At 39.0% G+C, this 16,498-nt stretch overlaps 1 protein-coding gene across 1 annotated transcript in view; it reads right to left on the minus strand.

Moving 5' to 3' along the window:
* Positions 1-4,895: 4,895 nt before the first annotated feature.
* The window catches only part of lrriq1 (leucine-rich repeats and IQ motif containing 1), a 147,667-nt gene continuing 136,064 nt past the window's right edge, over positions 4,896-16,498 (minus strand). Inside the window, 3 exon segments of the mRNA XM_078221103.1 lie at positions 4,896-5,020; positions 12,647-12,767; positions 13,248-13,308. Of these exon segments, the coding sequence (XP_078077229.1) occupies positions 4,896-5,020; positions 12,647-12,767; positions 13,248-13,308 (307 nt within the window).

A 16,498-nucleotide genomic window follows, 5' to 3' on the forward strand; every position in this document is an offset into this window, starting at 1 on the left:
GTGCGGAGAGGCACAGACTTGGTTCATTTTTCAAATTGACATTTAACGTGTCCAGCATTGACACTGTCCTATCCAAATGGCCTCGCTTCAATAATTCTTGGTTTCAATCAGTGGCAAGTGTCTACTTACTTCCAATGTGATTAGTTCCAGTGTGAATCTTGGGGACTGTATATTTAAAGATTTTTTTTGCCAATGTCCATTAGCTAATTATATGACTCCCACACAAAGGAATACAACAACTTAGTTAAGATTCGCCAAAGAGCAAGAGCATGCAAACTAACCGAACAGGCAACTCAACAGATACATACATATCAATCCTTCTAACTGAGGGTGCCAGGACAGTTTGTTTTGAATACTAGGGCTGAACAGAATACAGTTCTCAACTAATTCAGCTACATCAATAAACAAATCAATCATTGACACAGAAAATGGATATTTACTGCTTTCGCTGTGAATTTGTTTGAACAGGTTCACTTTTTAGTTTGGCCTGTCCAAGTGATTATCAAAAGCCACAGCTGGCAATGTGTACCTGACTGAATTTAAGTCTTCAGACATCTCTTCCCCCACCCCGCTCCACCCAAAAGCAATGCAATTCATGTAATTCTCGATAATCCATACACGGGGTGAGAACATGCACAGGCGCTGGCAAAGGGATAACTCCACGAGGCACGCTTTTACTGATTTCTCTCCGCGTTGTGCAGTAACTGGAAACAGTTTTTTCGGATTTGTGAGACGGCGGCTTGGAGCTCACACAAGTCACTTGGAGGAAACATAAACGTTTGCAGCCCACACCTGATATATTTGCTCAGAGATCCCCTCCAAATTAAACGCAGTCCGAAATGGGATCCACTGATGTCTTGGACGTCAACACGCAAATGCCTATTCGTTACGAATGTATATTTTTATTGCCTCCCCGGTGAATTTATCCCTCAAAACATTAAAGGAAATGTGTTTTGAACAGTTTGCCGGAACACGTTACTCTGCTAACAAGCGGGGACTGCTTTATATTAAGTAGAAAGTATTCTTAAAGGGGGGGGGGGGGAATTATAAAAAGGTAAACTTATTTTTTTTCACAAGACTTAAAATGAAAATTTCGCTTCCCTCGCTTCTTCCCCTGAAAGCACCTCTTCTGGATGTTGAGATCCCTTTTGTCAATTAAGTTTATTCTGAAACCAATAAGTCTTCAATTTCCTTGCAAACCTCTGTGGCTCGAATGTGAAGCTAAAGAGGGCTTTGGTGTGTCTTACCCAGGTAATTGTGACAATCTTCAAATGGAAACTAAACGCGACCTTGTTGTTAAGCTTTCTCGGCAGGTAAATGTTCGCTTTCGTTTTTTTTTGACATGATCTGAACTTTGTGAAGAAGATATTAAGTTAGTGCCTTGTGTGGATTGTAATGGTGGTTTCTCAGGCATTGTACTGACCACTCGCCTTATATCTTATGTCACCCAAAATAGCGCTTTAGAAGAAGGAGCGTTGTTACATTTGTCACATAGCCCATTGGAGCTCTGAAAATTCGATAGGGACAAATAAATTACAAGTAGCTTCCACTTGGCCGAAAACGATTTATTCATTTGATTTAAAATACATTTTCTGTTAGGAACTGAGCACACGTTTAAAAGCAGAAATCCACAAACACTGATTATTTTTATTGTGACAAACACGCACACACTTTTGGTGAACTTTTCAAATAAAGGGTTTGAAAACACAGACTTAAACAGATCTGATGGACTCTGGAAATAGACTGTAAACAGTTTAAAACAACGCAAAAAGGCGATAATATTGGAGATCCTTTAGTGGCCCGAATTGGAATCCTACCATCAGAGACAGTTGGAGATCAGTTTAACTGATTCAGACTGAATAAGACATTTATTCCATCCCAAGGGTTCCAAACAATCGCTCACCTAAATATTTCTCTGCGTGTTTCTGACAACCTTTAGCCATCTTTACCCTGAACGACGCTGATTTAGCGGAGGTGCAAATAGGTCGTAAATCATCCTGGAAGATTTATAGAACAGTTGTGACATTCATGGTGGATCTTTACCGATCTTTATTCAGCTTTCGTGACAGACCATCTGCAGAAATCCAAGATCAGATACAAGAGTGAAGATTTTCTCCTCTGTTTTTGATTTTATTTTGACGCTTGGTGTGCGAGGCCGAACGATGTTGTTTTCAGGACCGCTTTAACCTTTTGCAACCGAATGTAATCCTCAGATTCCTGCACTTTTGGTTCTCGAAGTGGACCGTTCTCTGCATTAACCGGGCGGGAAGGAGAAGTCAGAACCAGGTGAAACAGCAATTCATTCGCTGCAGCGTAAGAATGGAAATTTAAATTCGAAACGATTAAATTTTGACATTGAATTCATTGAGTGCAACAGTTTAGGGGCAGGCAAACACATCTCAAGACGAGGGGACACGGGTGCGGGCAAAACAGTGTTTTCTTCGTTAGGGAAGGACAGACAGCAAGACGGCAATGTGTGGACTCAATAGTGTGTTGAGAAGGGTTTGTTTGGGATGGGGAGAAAAACTCTACACGCACACACACAACTAATTCTAATTCACCAAAAGAGAAAATGCTGGAAAATCTCAGCAGGTCTGGCAGCATCTGTAAGGAGAGAAAAGAGCTGACGTTTCGAGTCCAGATGACCCTTTGTCAAAGCTTTGACAAAGACCTGCTGAGATTTTCCAGCATTTTCTCTATTGGTTTCAGATTCCAGCGTCCGCAGTAATTTGCTTTTAATTCTAATTCACTTCTGGTTAATTTACCTTGCTCAAACACAATCTGCTTTAGAAGAACTTAGATATGATCTTCTATGGATAGTGCGCTGTTTTACAAGACATACACGGAATGGTCTCCAGAGTTTGTCATCAATGAGTGTAACTGGAAGCAGGAGTGGCAAATAACTATGGTAGAATATTGCAAACTGGCTTCGTACCGCACTGCACCATGTTGCAGAACAATATAGCATGCCACCAGTCTCTTACCAGAACTTCCGATGTCCATGCAGTGCGGTTCCATCCATTTGAGACCAGAGCAACACAACCAGGGGTTAATGAAAATGTAACCCAGGTCAAGCCCTGGTCGTGCCGCTGAAGCGGAAGGTGCGAGGTCTGCCCTGCTACAGAGTCTAACCCAAAACAGAGAAAATAGAAAATGCACAGCTGGTCAGGCAGTATCTGTACAAAGAACATACCAGTTATTGCTATTCTGGGGGTGTAACTTCACTGCTCCGTCAAGGACAGTGAGAAGCCACATGGGGGAAAACAAAAGATGTTCAAGTGGTCCACCTTGACACACTGGGCACTTTGTAAAATGACTTTAGATTTACTTTAGGAGAACCCGATGTTCCAGTCTACACAAACAAACGTGTACAGGTCTCGCCAAACCATGAAGTGTGAGCCACGTTGAGGTGTAGGAGTTCTTTATTTTGGGCCGAGACCAGTATCCAGTAAACTTTCATGCTTATTTTTCCATTCCTTGTTCCAGTTTCATGTTGAACACTGACATCATCTCCATCCCACAGTGTTTGACAGCACAGGCCATGTATTACTCTACAAACTCTTTCTCTTTATAATCAAAGATCTTACAAAGGTCACTCCTCAGTATCAGAATATCATTCTTTATTCTTCCATAAATATTTCGATTTCTCCATCAATATTGTTTATTTTTAATGTCCAAATGTAAAAAAAAGCCAATAAATAAATTCCAATTTAAATCACGACAAATTCACTCATATTTGCTGATGGGAAATTTAAAAACACGTGCCAAAGAGGAAGATTATGCCAACCACTATTAAACCTAAAGGTTATTTGCTTTCTGCAATTGTTAGATTTATGTCTCTTTATATTCTATTGAATATTACATTTAAAACAAAAATGTACACAAGCTGCTTGAGAATTTCAAGGTTTTTATTCAAACAAAACACTCAATTAGACAACGCAAGTTCAAAATATGGTACATCTGCACCATCAGTACACATTTATAAATTGGTACCAAAAAACCCCGAAAAAATGACTATAATAACAAACTCAATTCATTATAAAATAAACCCTGGAATCGAAATGAGGAAGAAGTTATGCATAAAGAGTATGCACCCCATTGGTTTCAATCAACAGCAGACAGTATAAGTTCAGCCATCAGGAGCTCCTCTGAAGTGGTACCTGCAGTTAATAGCTCAAATGAACTACATACATACAATGAAAGTATATACAAGATGCTCTTTCCATGCGGATTTAAAGAAGTTACAAGATTCAGGTAAAATGCATTGAATTGTTAAACAATAATAATCATACCATGTGAAAGGTTAAGGACAATGCGCTGATAGTGGCACATTAATAGGTTTATTTCATGTGTGATAGATCTTCTAATTCACTCTGTAGTGTGGCAGTCATTGTAGATCTTTGCTACTTGTAAAATGAAGCTATGGGGAGTAATGTATTTATTATATAATTGCCCTTCATAAATTATTTTTAGAGGGTGACCACATTTTAACTATTCAGAAATTGCATGTCTGTACTATCAATGGGGTTTGTTATTAGTGCAGAAAGAATTACTCAGTTGAATGCTAGTTATAAACATTTGCTTTTATTTTATTTGTGAAAATCAAAGGTAGAGATTGCAAATATACAGTAATCAGTGTGTAATAAAGCAAAGGAGATAGAACAGTTAACAGTCATTCTATAATATAATTGACATAATTAACCATCATTTTCAAGAGATCAGCTAAACAATAATTCTCATTGAAGCAAAATGGCCACGTATATAAATGGCTTTTAAATTTCTATATAACAAGAGCAGAAAACATACTAAGATTTTTAAATTTTAATGACATAGACTTTATGATCACGGACACATCCATTGACCTTTTACTGTCACTGCCTAAAGGCAGAAAACAATTACAAAGTTTTTCCTCGCCTCTTCCCACTTCCCCAGCCTGTGCTGAGCCGCACACGGTTGTTTCGGAAAGATATGCGCTCTTGCTTCAAAGGTTTGGAGCTAGTTGTCAATGGTGCAGTGGCTTCTATTTTTTAAGATAAAAATACAAATACATTGTCAAGTAATAAATAAAATAATAATGAAATAAACAATTATAATATGCAAAATAAAATGTACCAAATATTGATACAATTCCCCAGAGTCTACTATAAATCAAAAAATACCTTGCATGTTTAGCACACATTATTACTGCCCATATAGCACCATAGATATAGTTCATCGATTTAGGTACCTCAGCATTTAAACCCCTGATACGATGCCCAAATAAGCTGACTTTGTTTGCAGGCCTAAACTTCAGTTATTTCATTTTCATGAAAGCAAGATGATCAACAATGCAAACTGTTCAACACAATGGTATGGTCAGTGGTTTTAGTGGCATTATATCAGATTCTATGGATACCTTTGGCATGCATATTGTAAATAATACTAATTAAAAAGACCTGTTAACAAATAAATCTTCTGTGTCCCAGTCTCTTCAATTATATAACAAGAACTGCTGGTCTGGCAACACATCATTAAATCAGAAATCCTCAGGATTAAAAAGGACCCCCGTAATTTAAGTATAGTGGCTTAGAAAGTTACAAAACATTTATCTTGAGTTATGTTAGCCGGTACCTACACTGACATATACAACACATCGAGCAATTCAATTCATCATAAAACACATTGCTTAAAAATGTCAGAGCAATGAGTAGCATCATTTGAAATCCACAAGCTAACAAATAAAGCATACCACAACTTTGGTACTGATTTAAATAAAGTCAAAATCAAAACCAATTTGTCAGGACCAAAGAAAGAGTCAAATGGACACTTTAAAAAATCAGACTATTATATTGGTGCTGCCTATTTAATATGGACTCGGAGATGGCCTGTACTCTTCTCCCTGTGTAGTATCTTTGTCATGCAAGACCTTCAGGAAAATCCTTCTCAGAAGGGCAGCTTTCTTTTAAAATAGGTCGCTTGCTATTTCCTGTCATGCCTAAGTTTTTTTCGCTGTGTCCGTGGAATGACCTCTTCAAACATTTACAGCTGCAATTTTCCAGGATACTTCAGGAAAAAAAACACATAAGCAATCTCAGGACTTAGCCTACGTATTAGTATGACTTTAAAATAGATCCAAAAACACCTTGTGTGTTAACAAGGTTGTCGCATTTGTACTGTCGAAATCTGCATGAAGTAAGGGCAACTCACATTTTTATTCCCCTCCCAAACAATTCTTTGGTTGTTGCCTTTGAAGTTTTGTTGGTGAAAATATACATTTAACCATCCCCCCACCCACCCTGAACCCCCAAAGATGTTGGTTCCAGCTAGTCATAGGCAGTGCTGTGGTCACTATGCGTTTTGACATCAGGATTTCCTATGAATATATTCAGCAAAGTTATTTACAATTTTAATAGAAATACTGACCAGTACATGAACATATTTATAATGCAACTACATCATCTTCTATTTTAAGCTTAACAAAACCTTCATTTTTAACTTCAAGGTATATTGTGTATTGGTTTTAACAAATCCATGACCTGTTTACAATCATTTACAGATTTGTTAAAACTAACACACAAAGCAACTATTTGCACCAGGCTTCAAATATGTATAGCAATCCTTTTCATTCAGCTTTACATCATTGCCATAAAGCAGAGCCCAATACTATCAGATTCTCAATTTTTTCTGCAAGTACGAGGTTGCATGATTGTGAAAGAGACAACCAAATACTTTTTTCTCCATCCTATCATCTATAGCTCAATCTTAACAACAATTTTCATTTATATCGCAAATAAGAAAATGCCTTAATCGGACAAAAGCTAAGATTTAGTGGTCCATGTATAGAAATCACTAAAAACCAGGGGACAGGTACAACATCTAACTGAAGAGGCTAAAGGAATGTGCTTTCATCTCGAGGAAGATGGAATGTAAATGAGTGGGAAGTTATGCTACAGTGATATAAAGCGCGATCGTACCCGGAGTATTGCATTCACTCTGGGCACTATACCTCAGAGAAATTGTTATAATTGGCCTTGGAGGGGATGCAGCTCACATTTACCAGAATGATACCAGGGCCACAAGGGTTCAATTCTGAGGATGGGTTACGTGGACTAGGCATGTATTCCTTTAGAGTATAGAAGATATAATTGCAATACAATTGACGTGCTTAACATGATTAAACGATTTGTGGGGTAGAGAGAGAAACTATTTCCTCTAGTGGATAAGTCCAGGACAAGCAGGTTAAGATTAGCAGTCGTTTGATCAGGAGTTTTGTCAGGAAGAACCACTTCACACAAAGAGTAGTGGAAATTTAGAACTCTCTCGTCCAAAAGCTGATGAGGCTAGGTCAATTGAAAATACCAAAATAAAGACAGATAGAACATTAAATCTTTCAATTAGACACTCCACAATATCTAATTTAACAAATTCAATTATAAGTACTTTTTCCTGTTTCCTATTTTTTGGAGAGCAGGGATTCAGCTTTTGCCATTTACAGTTCCTCTAGACTCAGCTTTTGTTGCTTTGAATATCCTATAACCACTCCCTTTAGCACATCATCCCTTATATCATTTATTAATCCCAATCTATTACAGACCTTCCCTTTAGTTCTTTCCTCTCTACTTTTTCAGCCACTCCCATCATTTTCCCTGACTCTGTGCTCGTTAAAAATGATTATATAGAAGGGTACAGCACTGAAGGAGGTCTGTACTTTGGTACAGCTATCCAATTAATACCATCCTGCTGCTCTTTCTCCATATTTTGTACATTTTTTCCCATTTAAATAGTTATCCAATTTTCTTTTTAATGCTACTATTGAATCTGCTTCCACCACCCTGTCAGATCGTGCATAAGGAGTTCACAGGAATTTGTAGTGCAAAAAAAAAGTTTCCTCATGTTGCCTCTGGTTCTTTTGACAATTAGCTTAATTCTTTATCCCCTGCTTATTGATTCTTACGCCATTAGAAATAGTTTATTTATTCTATTAAAAAATCCTGGTTTTAACCAGCCTTCTCAGCGTTTCCAAGGATTTGTGGACGCACATGTCTGGTCTCTCTGTTCCTGAACCCTTTTTAAAACTGTACCACTTAATTATCATCTCCGTTCATTCTTCCTATCAAAATATATAACTTCACACTTCACTGTGTCAAATTACATCTGTCTCATCAGCCTATTTTACCAGTTTGTCCAAGTCCTCCTGAAATCTGATCTTAGTCTCCTCACTGTTCACTACATTCCCAAGTATTGTATCAAATGCAAACTTTCAAATTATGCCCAGCATATTTCAAAATGAGCAGATGACCTAAAATGGACCCCTGGGGAACACCACTGTATAATTGTCTTCAATTTGAAAAACAGCCATTCCTCACGACTCCCTACTTTCTGCCTCTTGGCTAATTCAGTATGCAAGTCACCACTGTCCCTTTAATCCCATGAGATGTAATTTTGCTTACAAGTTTTCAAAAATTTCTTACTTCATTCTTAAAGTTAAAAAGCCAATGCTCAGAGTGGACTGGGCAAACCCAAATCCATTATTTACTTGCTCCAAAAACCAAATTCAAATTCCAATTGAATCCAACTCATGGTCCTCACAAAAGAGACAAACAAGATCCAAGCTGACACGATCAGGCACAGCATCCCATCTTGGGCTTGATCTGACACTTAACCAAAAGGCGAAGTTTATTATGCGGTGCCATGTCAACCCTTTGAAAGTCCAAGGACACAACATCAACTGCAGCACCCTCGAACACTCTCCATTATTTTACAAAGCCTACCTTTATGGTAACAGCCTCCAGCAGTCATTTAAAATTTGAAAGTAAAAGTTAAAGATGCCAAATAAATGAAAGCTGTTGTTTCTGAAAGCCATGACGTGGAGATGCCGGCATTGGACTGGGGTAAACACAGTAAGGAGTCTAACAACACCAGGTTAAAGTCCAACAGGTTTATTTGGTAGCAAACGCCACTCGCTTTCGGAGCGCTGCTCCTTCGTCAGGTGAGTGGGAGATCTGCTCATAAACAGCAAACAGGGCATACAAAGACACAAACTCAATTTACAGAATAATGAATAATGATTGGAATGCGAGTCTTTACAGCTAATCAAGTCTTAAAGGTACAGACAATGTGAGTGGAGAGAGCATTAGCACAGGTTAAATAGATGTGTATTGTCTCCAGACAGGACAGCCAGTGAGATTTTGCACATCCAGGCAAGTTGTGGGGGTTACAGATAGTGTGACATGAACCCAAGATCCCGGTTGAGGCCATCCTCATGTGTGCGGAATCTGGCTATTGATAGCCAGGTTCCGCACACATGAGGACAGCCTCAACCAGGATCTTGGGTTCATGTCACACTATCTGTAACCCCCACAACTTGCCTGGACGTGCAAAGTCTCACTGACTGTCCTGTCTGGAAACAATACACATCTCTTTAACCTGTGCTAATGCTCTCTCCACTCACATTGTCTGTACCTCTAAGACTTGATTAGCTGTAAAGACTCACATTCCAATCATTATTGAGTTTGTGTCTTTATATGCCCTGTTTGCTGTTTATGAGCAGATCTCCCACTCACCTGACGAAGGAGCAGCGCTCCGAAAGCTAGTGGCGTTTGCTACAAAATAAACCTGTTGGGCTTTAACCTGGTGTTGTTAGATTCCTTACTGTGTTTCTGAAAGCAGCAGACCCTCTGTCAGCCATGTTCAGGGCAGTACAATTTCAAGAATTTCATACAGGTATTAGATCCATATTTGCATATGGACAGCAGCAAATACTTGTTTGGGTACTTGCCCTTAATGCCTGTACAGCACTGGAGCCTCTACTAACACACAAAGCAATGTATGTGTGGTCATTCTAGCATACTGGATGTTTAGATGTTTTTTACACTTACAAAACTGACTTGGCAACGCCAGATTTTGTGATCAATTTGTTTAAGCTAACTGCTCATTTTGGCCGTTCAGAATGTACTGGCCTTTGGAAAGGAGGAAGTGATAGCACTTCAGACAGCACAAAGCAAAAATATGATAATAAAGATAATGCCAACAACATCCAATGGAAATAATGTCTATTGGGATATGATCTGTTGGTTAGGGATGAGGCAGAAGGCAGCAGCTGCTAGTGGAATCAAAGAAGATATTCCAGCTTGGTCTGTTTGGATTCAGATCTTTCTTGGTTAGTACCACCATAATACACTTCATCAAAATGTGCAAAAGAATTGCCTAAGTGTAACTTATTTTGAATAGATCCCTTGAGATTTAGTGTTGAACCTTTGCTGCAGTTTTAGCACAGTGATAACTGTCTGTGCTCTAATCTTGCATACTGTATGAGGATTGGTGTCCAAAATTGGAAAATGAGGTTCATTTCAGGACATTAAGGAAAATGTACCCAGTCAGAATGCCAAATCAAAACGGCTGTTCTCATCATGAACAGCTAAAATAGATGTAATATGAAGTCATAGTTTTACAGCACAGAAAGAGACCCTTTCAGTCCATTGTGCCTGTGCTGGTCGTCAAACACCTATCTATTCTAATCCCATTTTCCAGCACTTGGTCCAAAGCTTTGTACGCAATGGTGTTTCAAGTGCTCATCTAAATGCTTCACAAATGTTGTGAAGGTTCATGCATCTAGCACTCTTACAGGCAGTGAGTTCCAGATTCCTGCCACTCTCTGGGTGAAAAGGTTTTTACTCAAATCGCCTCTAAAACTCCTGCTCCTTACCTTAAATTTACGTCTTTGGTTATTGACACCACTACTAAGGGGAAAAGTTACTTCCAATCTACCCTATCTACATCCCTCATAATTTTGTACACCTTGATGTGGACCCCCTTCAACCTTCTCTGCTCCAAGGAAAACAACCCAAGCCTATCCAGCGTCTATTCATAGCTGAAATGCTCCAGCCCAGGAAACATATAAATGAATCTCCTCTGTACCTTTTCCAATGCAATCACATCCTTCCTATACTGTGCTCACCAGAACTGCACACTCTACTCCAGCTGTGGTCTAATGAGAGCTTTATACCGTTCCATCATAACCTCCCAGCTCTTCTATGCCTGGACTAATAAAGGCAAGCATCCCATTTGCCTTCTTAGCCACCTTACCTATCTGTCCTGCTGTCTTCAGGGATCTTTGGACATGCATCCCTCTGGTCTTCTGTACTTCCTAGCATTCTACCATTCATTGTGTATTCCCTTGCCTTGTTAGTCCTCCCAAAATGCATCACATTACACTTTTCAGGGCTAAATTCCATTTGCTACTGTTCTGCCCATCTGACCAACCCGTCTATATCATCCTGTAATCTAAGGCTTTCCACCTCACCATTTACCACGCCACCAACTGTCCTGCCATCTGTAAACTTACTGATCATACCCTCCACATTCACCAGATCATTAACGTACACTACATATAGCAAGGGACCCAGCACTGATCCCTGCGGAACACCACTGGACACAGGCTTCCAGCCACAAAAACAACCTTCGACCATTACCTTCTGCCTCCTGCCACTAAGTCAATTTTGAATCCAATTTGCAAAACTGCCCTGGATCGTATGGGCTCTTACTTTCATGATCAGTCTCCCAAGTGGGACCTTGTCAAAAGCCTTACGGAAATCCATATAGACTACAAAAACTACACTGTCCTCATCTACACACCTAGTCACCTCCTCGAAAAATTCAATCAAATTTGTTACACATGATCTCCCCCCTGACTATCCTTGATTAATTCTTGCCTCTCCAAGTGGAAATTAATTCTGTCCCTCAGAATTTTTTCCAATAATTTCCTTAACACTGATGTTAGCCTCACTGGCTTGTAATTACTTGTTTATTTCCTACTTCCCTTCTTGAATAATGGTATCACATTAGCTGTCTTCCAGTCCTTTGGCACTGCTGCTGTGGCCAGAGAGGATTTAAAAATTAGCATCAGAGCCCCTGCAATCTCCTCCCTTGCCTCACACAGCAGCCTAGGATACCTCATCTGGGCGTGGAGATTTATCCACTTTTAAGACCACTAAAAGCGTTAACACCTCCTACTTCTAAATGCTAATCACAGTCCCTCTCCCTGCTTTCTATACCTACATTTTCCTTCTCCATAATTAACATAGATGCAAAATACTCTTTTAATACCTCAACTATGTCTTTTGGTTCCACACGCAGGTTGCCACCTTGGTCCTACTCTTTCCCCCGTTTGCCCTCTTGCCCTTAATATACATATAACACATCTTTGGATTTTCTTTTATTTTGCCTGCCAGTGCTCCTTCATGCCTCCCCTTTGTTCTCTTAATTTCTTTTTGAAGTACCCCTCCCCCCTGCACTTTCTACACTTGAACAGGACAAAGCATTAAATAAATGCTGCCAAACTCCAGAATATGCAGGACTTCATGTGAGGTAGAACGGACTAACTTAGTAGAACATCATTTTTGAAGAGCCATCTCCATTTTGTCTTACGAGCTGCAGTAGTAGAATCCTGCAATGCACTTCCACCTTTCACTTCAGAGGTAGTACACAGGTTACGGATTTCTAATATTTAGTGAAATAAAATGTATTTGAGCGCATGCATTATAGTTATAATTTAAACTAAACTACCATTCAAAAATAATAGAAATAATAAGTTAAAATTCCAACATTCGTACCATCTCAACAATTGAGATACAACAGCAAATTCAAAGAATGCAGAATTCTGACTTACTTGCAGATCCTGATGAGCGCCAGTGACGATAATTAAATCCATCACTCGGTTGGTTGAGAGTACTACCACTGGTCACGGAGACAACGTCTAAATCTGAGCACTCTCTACCTACATGACTTGCCTGGGGTAACAAAGTAAAAGTAAATTACTTGTTCTGCATGCAAATCATTAAACATTTTTTGAAGTGAAAACTGTTTACAAATAGCATCTAATTAGTGTGGCTCGGTGGGGAGACACTTATTATTGGTTCATTGCAGCTTGTTCAAAACTATCTCGCAACTTTCTTTGATAAACAGTAAAAAAAAATTACGCTAACATCTGAAAGTTCATTTTTAAGTACATGCCAACTAGAAAACTCCTGGATCTCTATTTCAATATCAACATCGACATAAGCACCAGAAGCATTAAAATATATAGAACAAAGTAGATAATCACGAGACATGGACTGCAATACATGTAATGAGTGTATTAGGACATTGCACTTTTAGAAGAAAACTGCACTACAAATTAACAGTGAAAATATGTCACCTTAGCATTAAAGTCCCTCTATATAGAACTCCGCATGCATTAAACTTGCTTGGAGCTGGAGGCAATTTCTTACCATAAGTTGAACCCGGCCACCATTCAGTACTTCTGCATCCAGCTCTGGCAGGAAGTGAGAACTAGAAACCAGAGAGAAACAATAGTAAGTCTAATGTGCTCATCTAAATTTTGACTTACTGAAATGCACAATTTTGAGTAAATTATCTGGAAATAGTACAATGTTGAAATAAACGCAACCTTATAACATTGTGCCCATAATTACAATCCATTTGCCAATACATGGACAAATTAGGGAATGTTCACAGTCACTTCATTGCAGAGTTAATGTAAGCCTACTTGTGACGAATAAATAAATAAACTTTAACTTAGTAATGCCACAATTTAACCTAAAACACCACACTGGCCCATTTCCTAGCATAAAAACAGAATGTTATTTCTCATCTTCAGAAAGGTCAGTGGAAGTTTGCAAACTGTCATAATTCTGCAGCAGTGCTATTTAGTTGAAAGTTTTACCGTTTCTTCTATAATTAATTTCTGTTCTTTTTACTGTACCACAGTACAGTAAAAAGAACAGTTGTGTAGATCAAAGGTGGACCATGGTCGTGGACCATCAAGCAACTGAAGGGCTGGTGTCAAAACCAGGAGCCCCATTGGGATTAAGTCTAGTGAGACAGCCTCCGGCTGCCAACAGTTCCTGGCTTCATCGGGGGGCAATTTTCCGCCGGAGCTTTGAGTGCCAGGTGGATACATTGCCCCCGAGAGCTGCCGATCAATTAGAGGTTGGGAGCACCACCGGGAGTGGTGCTCACTGCCGACACTGCAGTGAGGCCGATCAGATAATCACTGGAGCCCCTGGATGAAAGTGGGTGTTGCTGGGGGAGCTTATTGTTAAGGTAAGTGGGTGGCTTCTGGAGGGTCCCTCTGTTTCTACCGACGGATCCCTTGTGCAGGTAAGGATGCTGGACGATGAGGTCCAAAGAAGACATTTAAAATGCCTCAATTGACCTCTGGATGGGAAGACCATCCTGGGTCCTTCCTGTTCCGGATTTTATGATGAGAAATCGGGAAGGTGATGAGGGGGTCTCCATCCCGCCCCAATATACAGTCCCCACCCCCGTCTCCGAAGAACCATTAAATTCCGGCCTAAGTCTTTATAACCAGCTGACCTCCTGTCAAGGTACCAGCTATTTTATTGTGCACTACCAATATATATAAACACATATATATATATATAAAAAAGAGTTAAAGTAGGATAAGTCTCACATTGTGTTAGTAAATTGCAACTGAAATGAAAACAAATATTGAGCAGGAATATCAACTGATTAGGTAGCACGATGACATTGTTTTGCAGTGATTAACTTTGTCACAATTTATCATTTAATCATATTTACTTTCAACACCTAGTGACCAACATTTCAAACCAAGACATTGAATTTATTAATCCAAACTACAATAAACTTTCTATGTTTTAAGAAAGAATATTCAAAATTCTATGGCATAAGAATGAGTTCTACTTTCCTACATAAGTAGTGGTATGTACGGTCATAAGCTATAAAGTATTGTTTGACTTGAATCAAGTATATATTTGGGTGTTACAATAGTTTAATTTAAAAGTACCAGATAAACTCAGCCCTTCATGTCCTTTTAAAGTTTAATAAGCTCAAAAGAAACTTGCTGTTACTGATTAAGAGTATAGTCCTATGGCATAAATCTGATATTACTTAGGGGCTGCATAGACAAGTACAAAATAGGAACCTCGTAGCTGAATTTTAGTGCCAGATTAATATGAATACATGAGTTTAAAGAAAATGAGTTACATTTTAAATAATTGATTCATTATTTCATTTGGTGAAAATTCAACAAAATTTTTATTAAACTGGCAGTTTAATCTATTTTCACATAATGCATGACTGCCGTTCGATGCGCTTTGTTGGGATAAATGAATACAAGACAACAAAAACATACACAGTAACAAAATGCACATGATCGCCCCCAAGAAGCCTAAGGGGTGCCAAAGACATTTTATACAGCATGTCTAATGGCTTTTCAGGACCAGTTATGGCAAGCATTCAGCTGCAGGAAATTGTGAAAGAAAAGTTATATTCTGAGATCTCGCTTTAGGTTAAAAATCAGTGTGGGTAGGGTGCAATTTGGCTACTTATTTACCTCCCCTACCAAGAATGATGATCTGTCATAGCTTCACCACATCCTACTAGCAAACCCTCCCATCCACCCCCTCCCCTACCTCCAACAACCCCACAGCTAGAAACCTCTCCTCCCCCCACTGTGCACCACCCCACAGTCCCCCCTCCATCCAGCCAGAAACCTTTTTAAATTCAGAATTACAGCGTGCAAGAGAAGTTGAAGTTACTTGTATGGAGATTCAGGGCACACACAGAGAAATAATCCTTTAAGAAGGACAAGCTGGAAAATTCATGTTTAAAAATAAACTGGAGTTGAATTAATGTGATAGAATAGAGACATGGTACTTCTAAGTGATCCCCAAGTGTATGGGGCAGTGTTCCAATCACTGCTCAATCTCCTGGAATATTTGTTTGTTCACTTTTTAGAGATAAAGTATATCTGCATCGTGCCTTCATCTGAATTAGTTTTAGTCTAGAATTGAAAAGCAAACAGATGCAAAGACATTAAGGTTATTATAATTTACAAATTATATTTGTCAATCTCAACAATCAAATTTTTAGCAGTTTGACATTATCAACTATTTTAACACAGCTGTTAACACATTAACACCTCCCCTGGAATAGCAAAAGAATATGAAGCAAACATGCTAAATATTTATCAACTAATACAGTTAACAGGTAGCTCTGGGTTCATGTCTTTAATTCATTCTTGGGATCTGGGCATTACAGGCAAAGATAGCAATTCATTAACCTCTCCTAGCTACCTTGTGAATACAGTGGTGGACCTTCTCCTGGAATCATTGGTGCCCACTTCAGATGGCAGTTCAAAGTAAACAATGTTGGTATGGCAATGAGGTCACACATTGGCTGGACCAAGTTAGAACAGCAAGTTTCCTTTTCTAAAAGACATTAGTGAACCTGTTTGATTTTGAGAACAATCTGACAGCCTTGCGTTTTTTTATTTCTCGAATATTAAAATACTGAATTCAAATTCTCAAACTGTTACCGATTAATCTGAACCCCTGTTATCTGTGTTATTAGTCCAGCTCTCTGGATAAGTAGTCCAGTAACAAAGCCACCACACAACCATATCCCAGACTGAAATGAAGCTTATTTGAGTTAAATAGTTCAGATTTGGATAGAATTTTTGACCAGTCTTAACTTC

Source organism: Mustelus asterias, chromosome 9 (assembly GCF_964213995.1).
Source record: "Mustelus asterias chromosome 9, sMusAst1.hap1.1, whole genome shotgun sequence".
In the NCBI taxonomy this organism is placed as follows: Eukaryota; Metazoa; Chordata; class Chondrichthyes; order Carcharhiniformes; family Triakidae; genus Mustelus; species Mustelus asterias.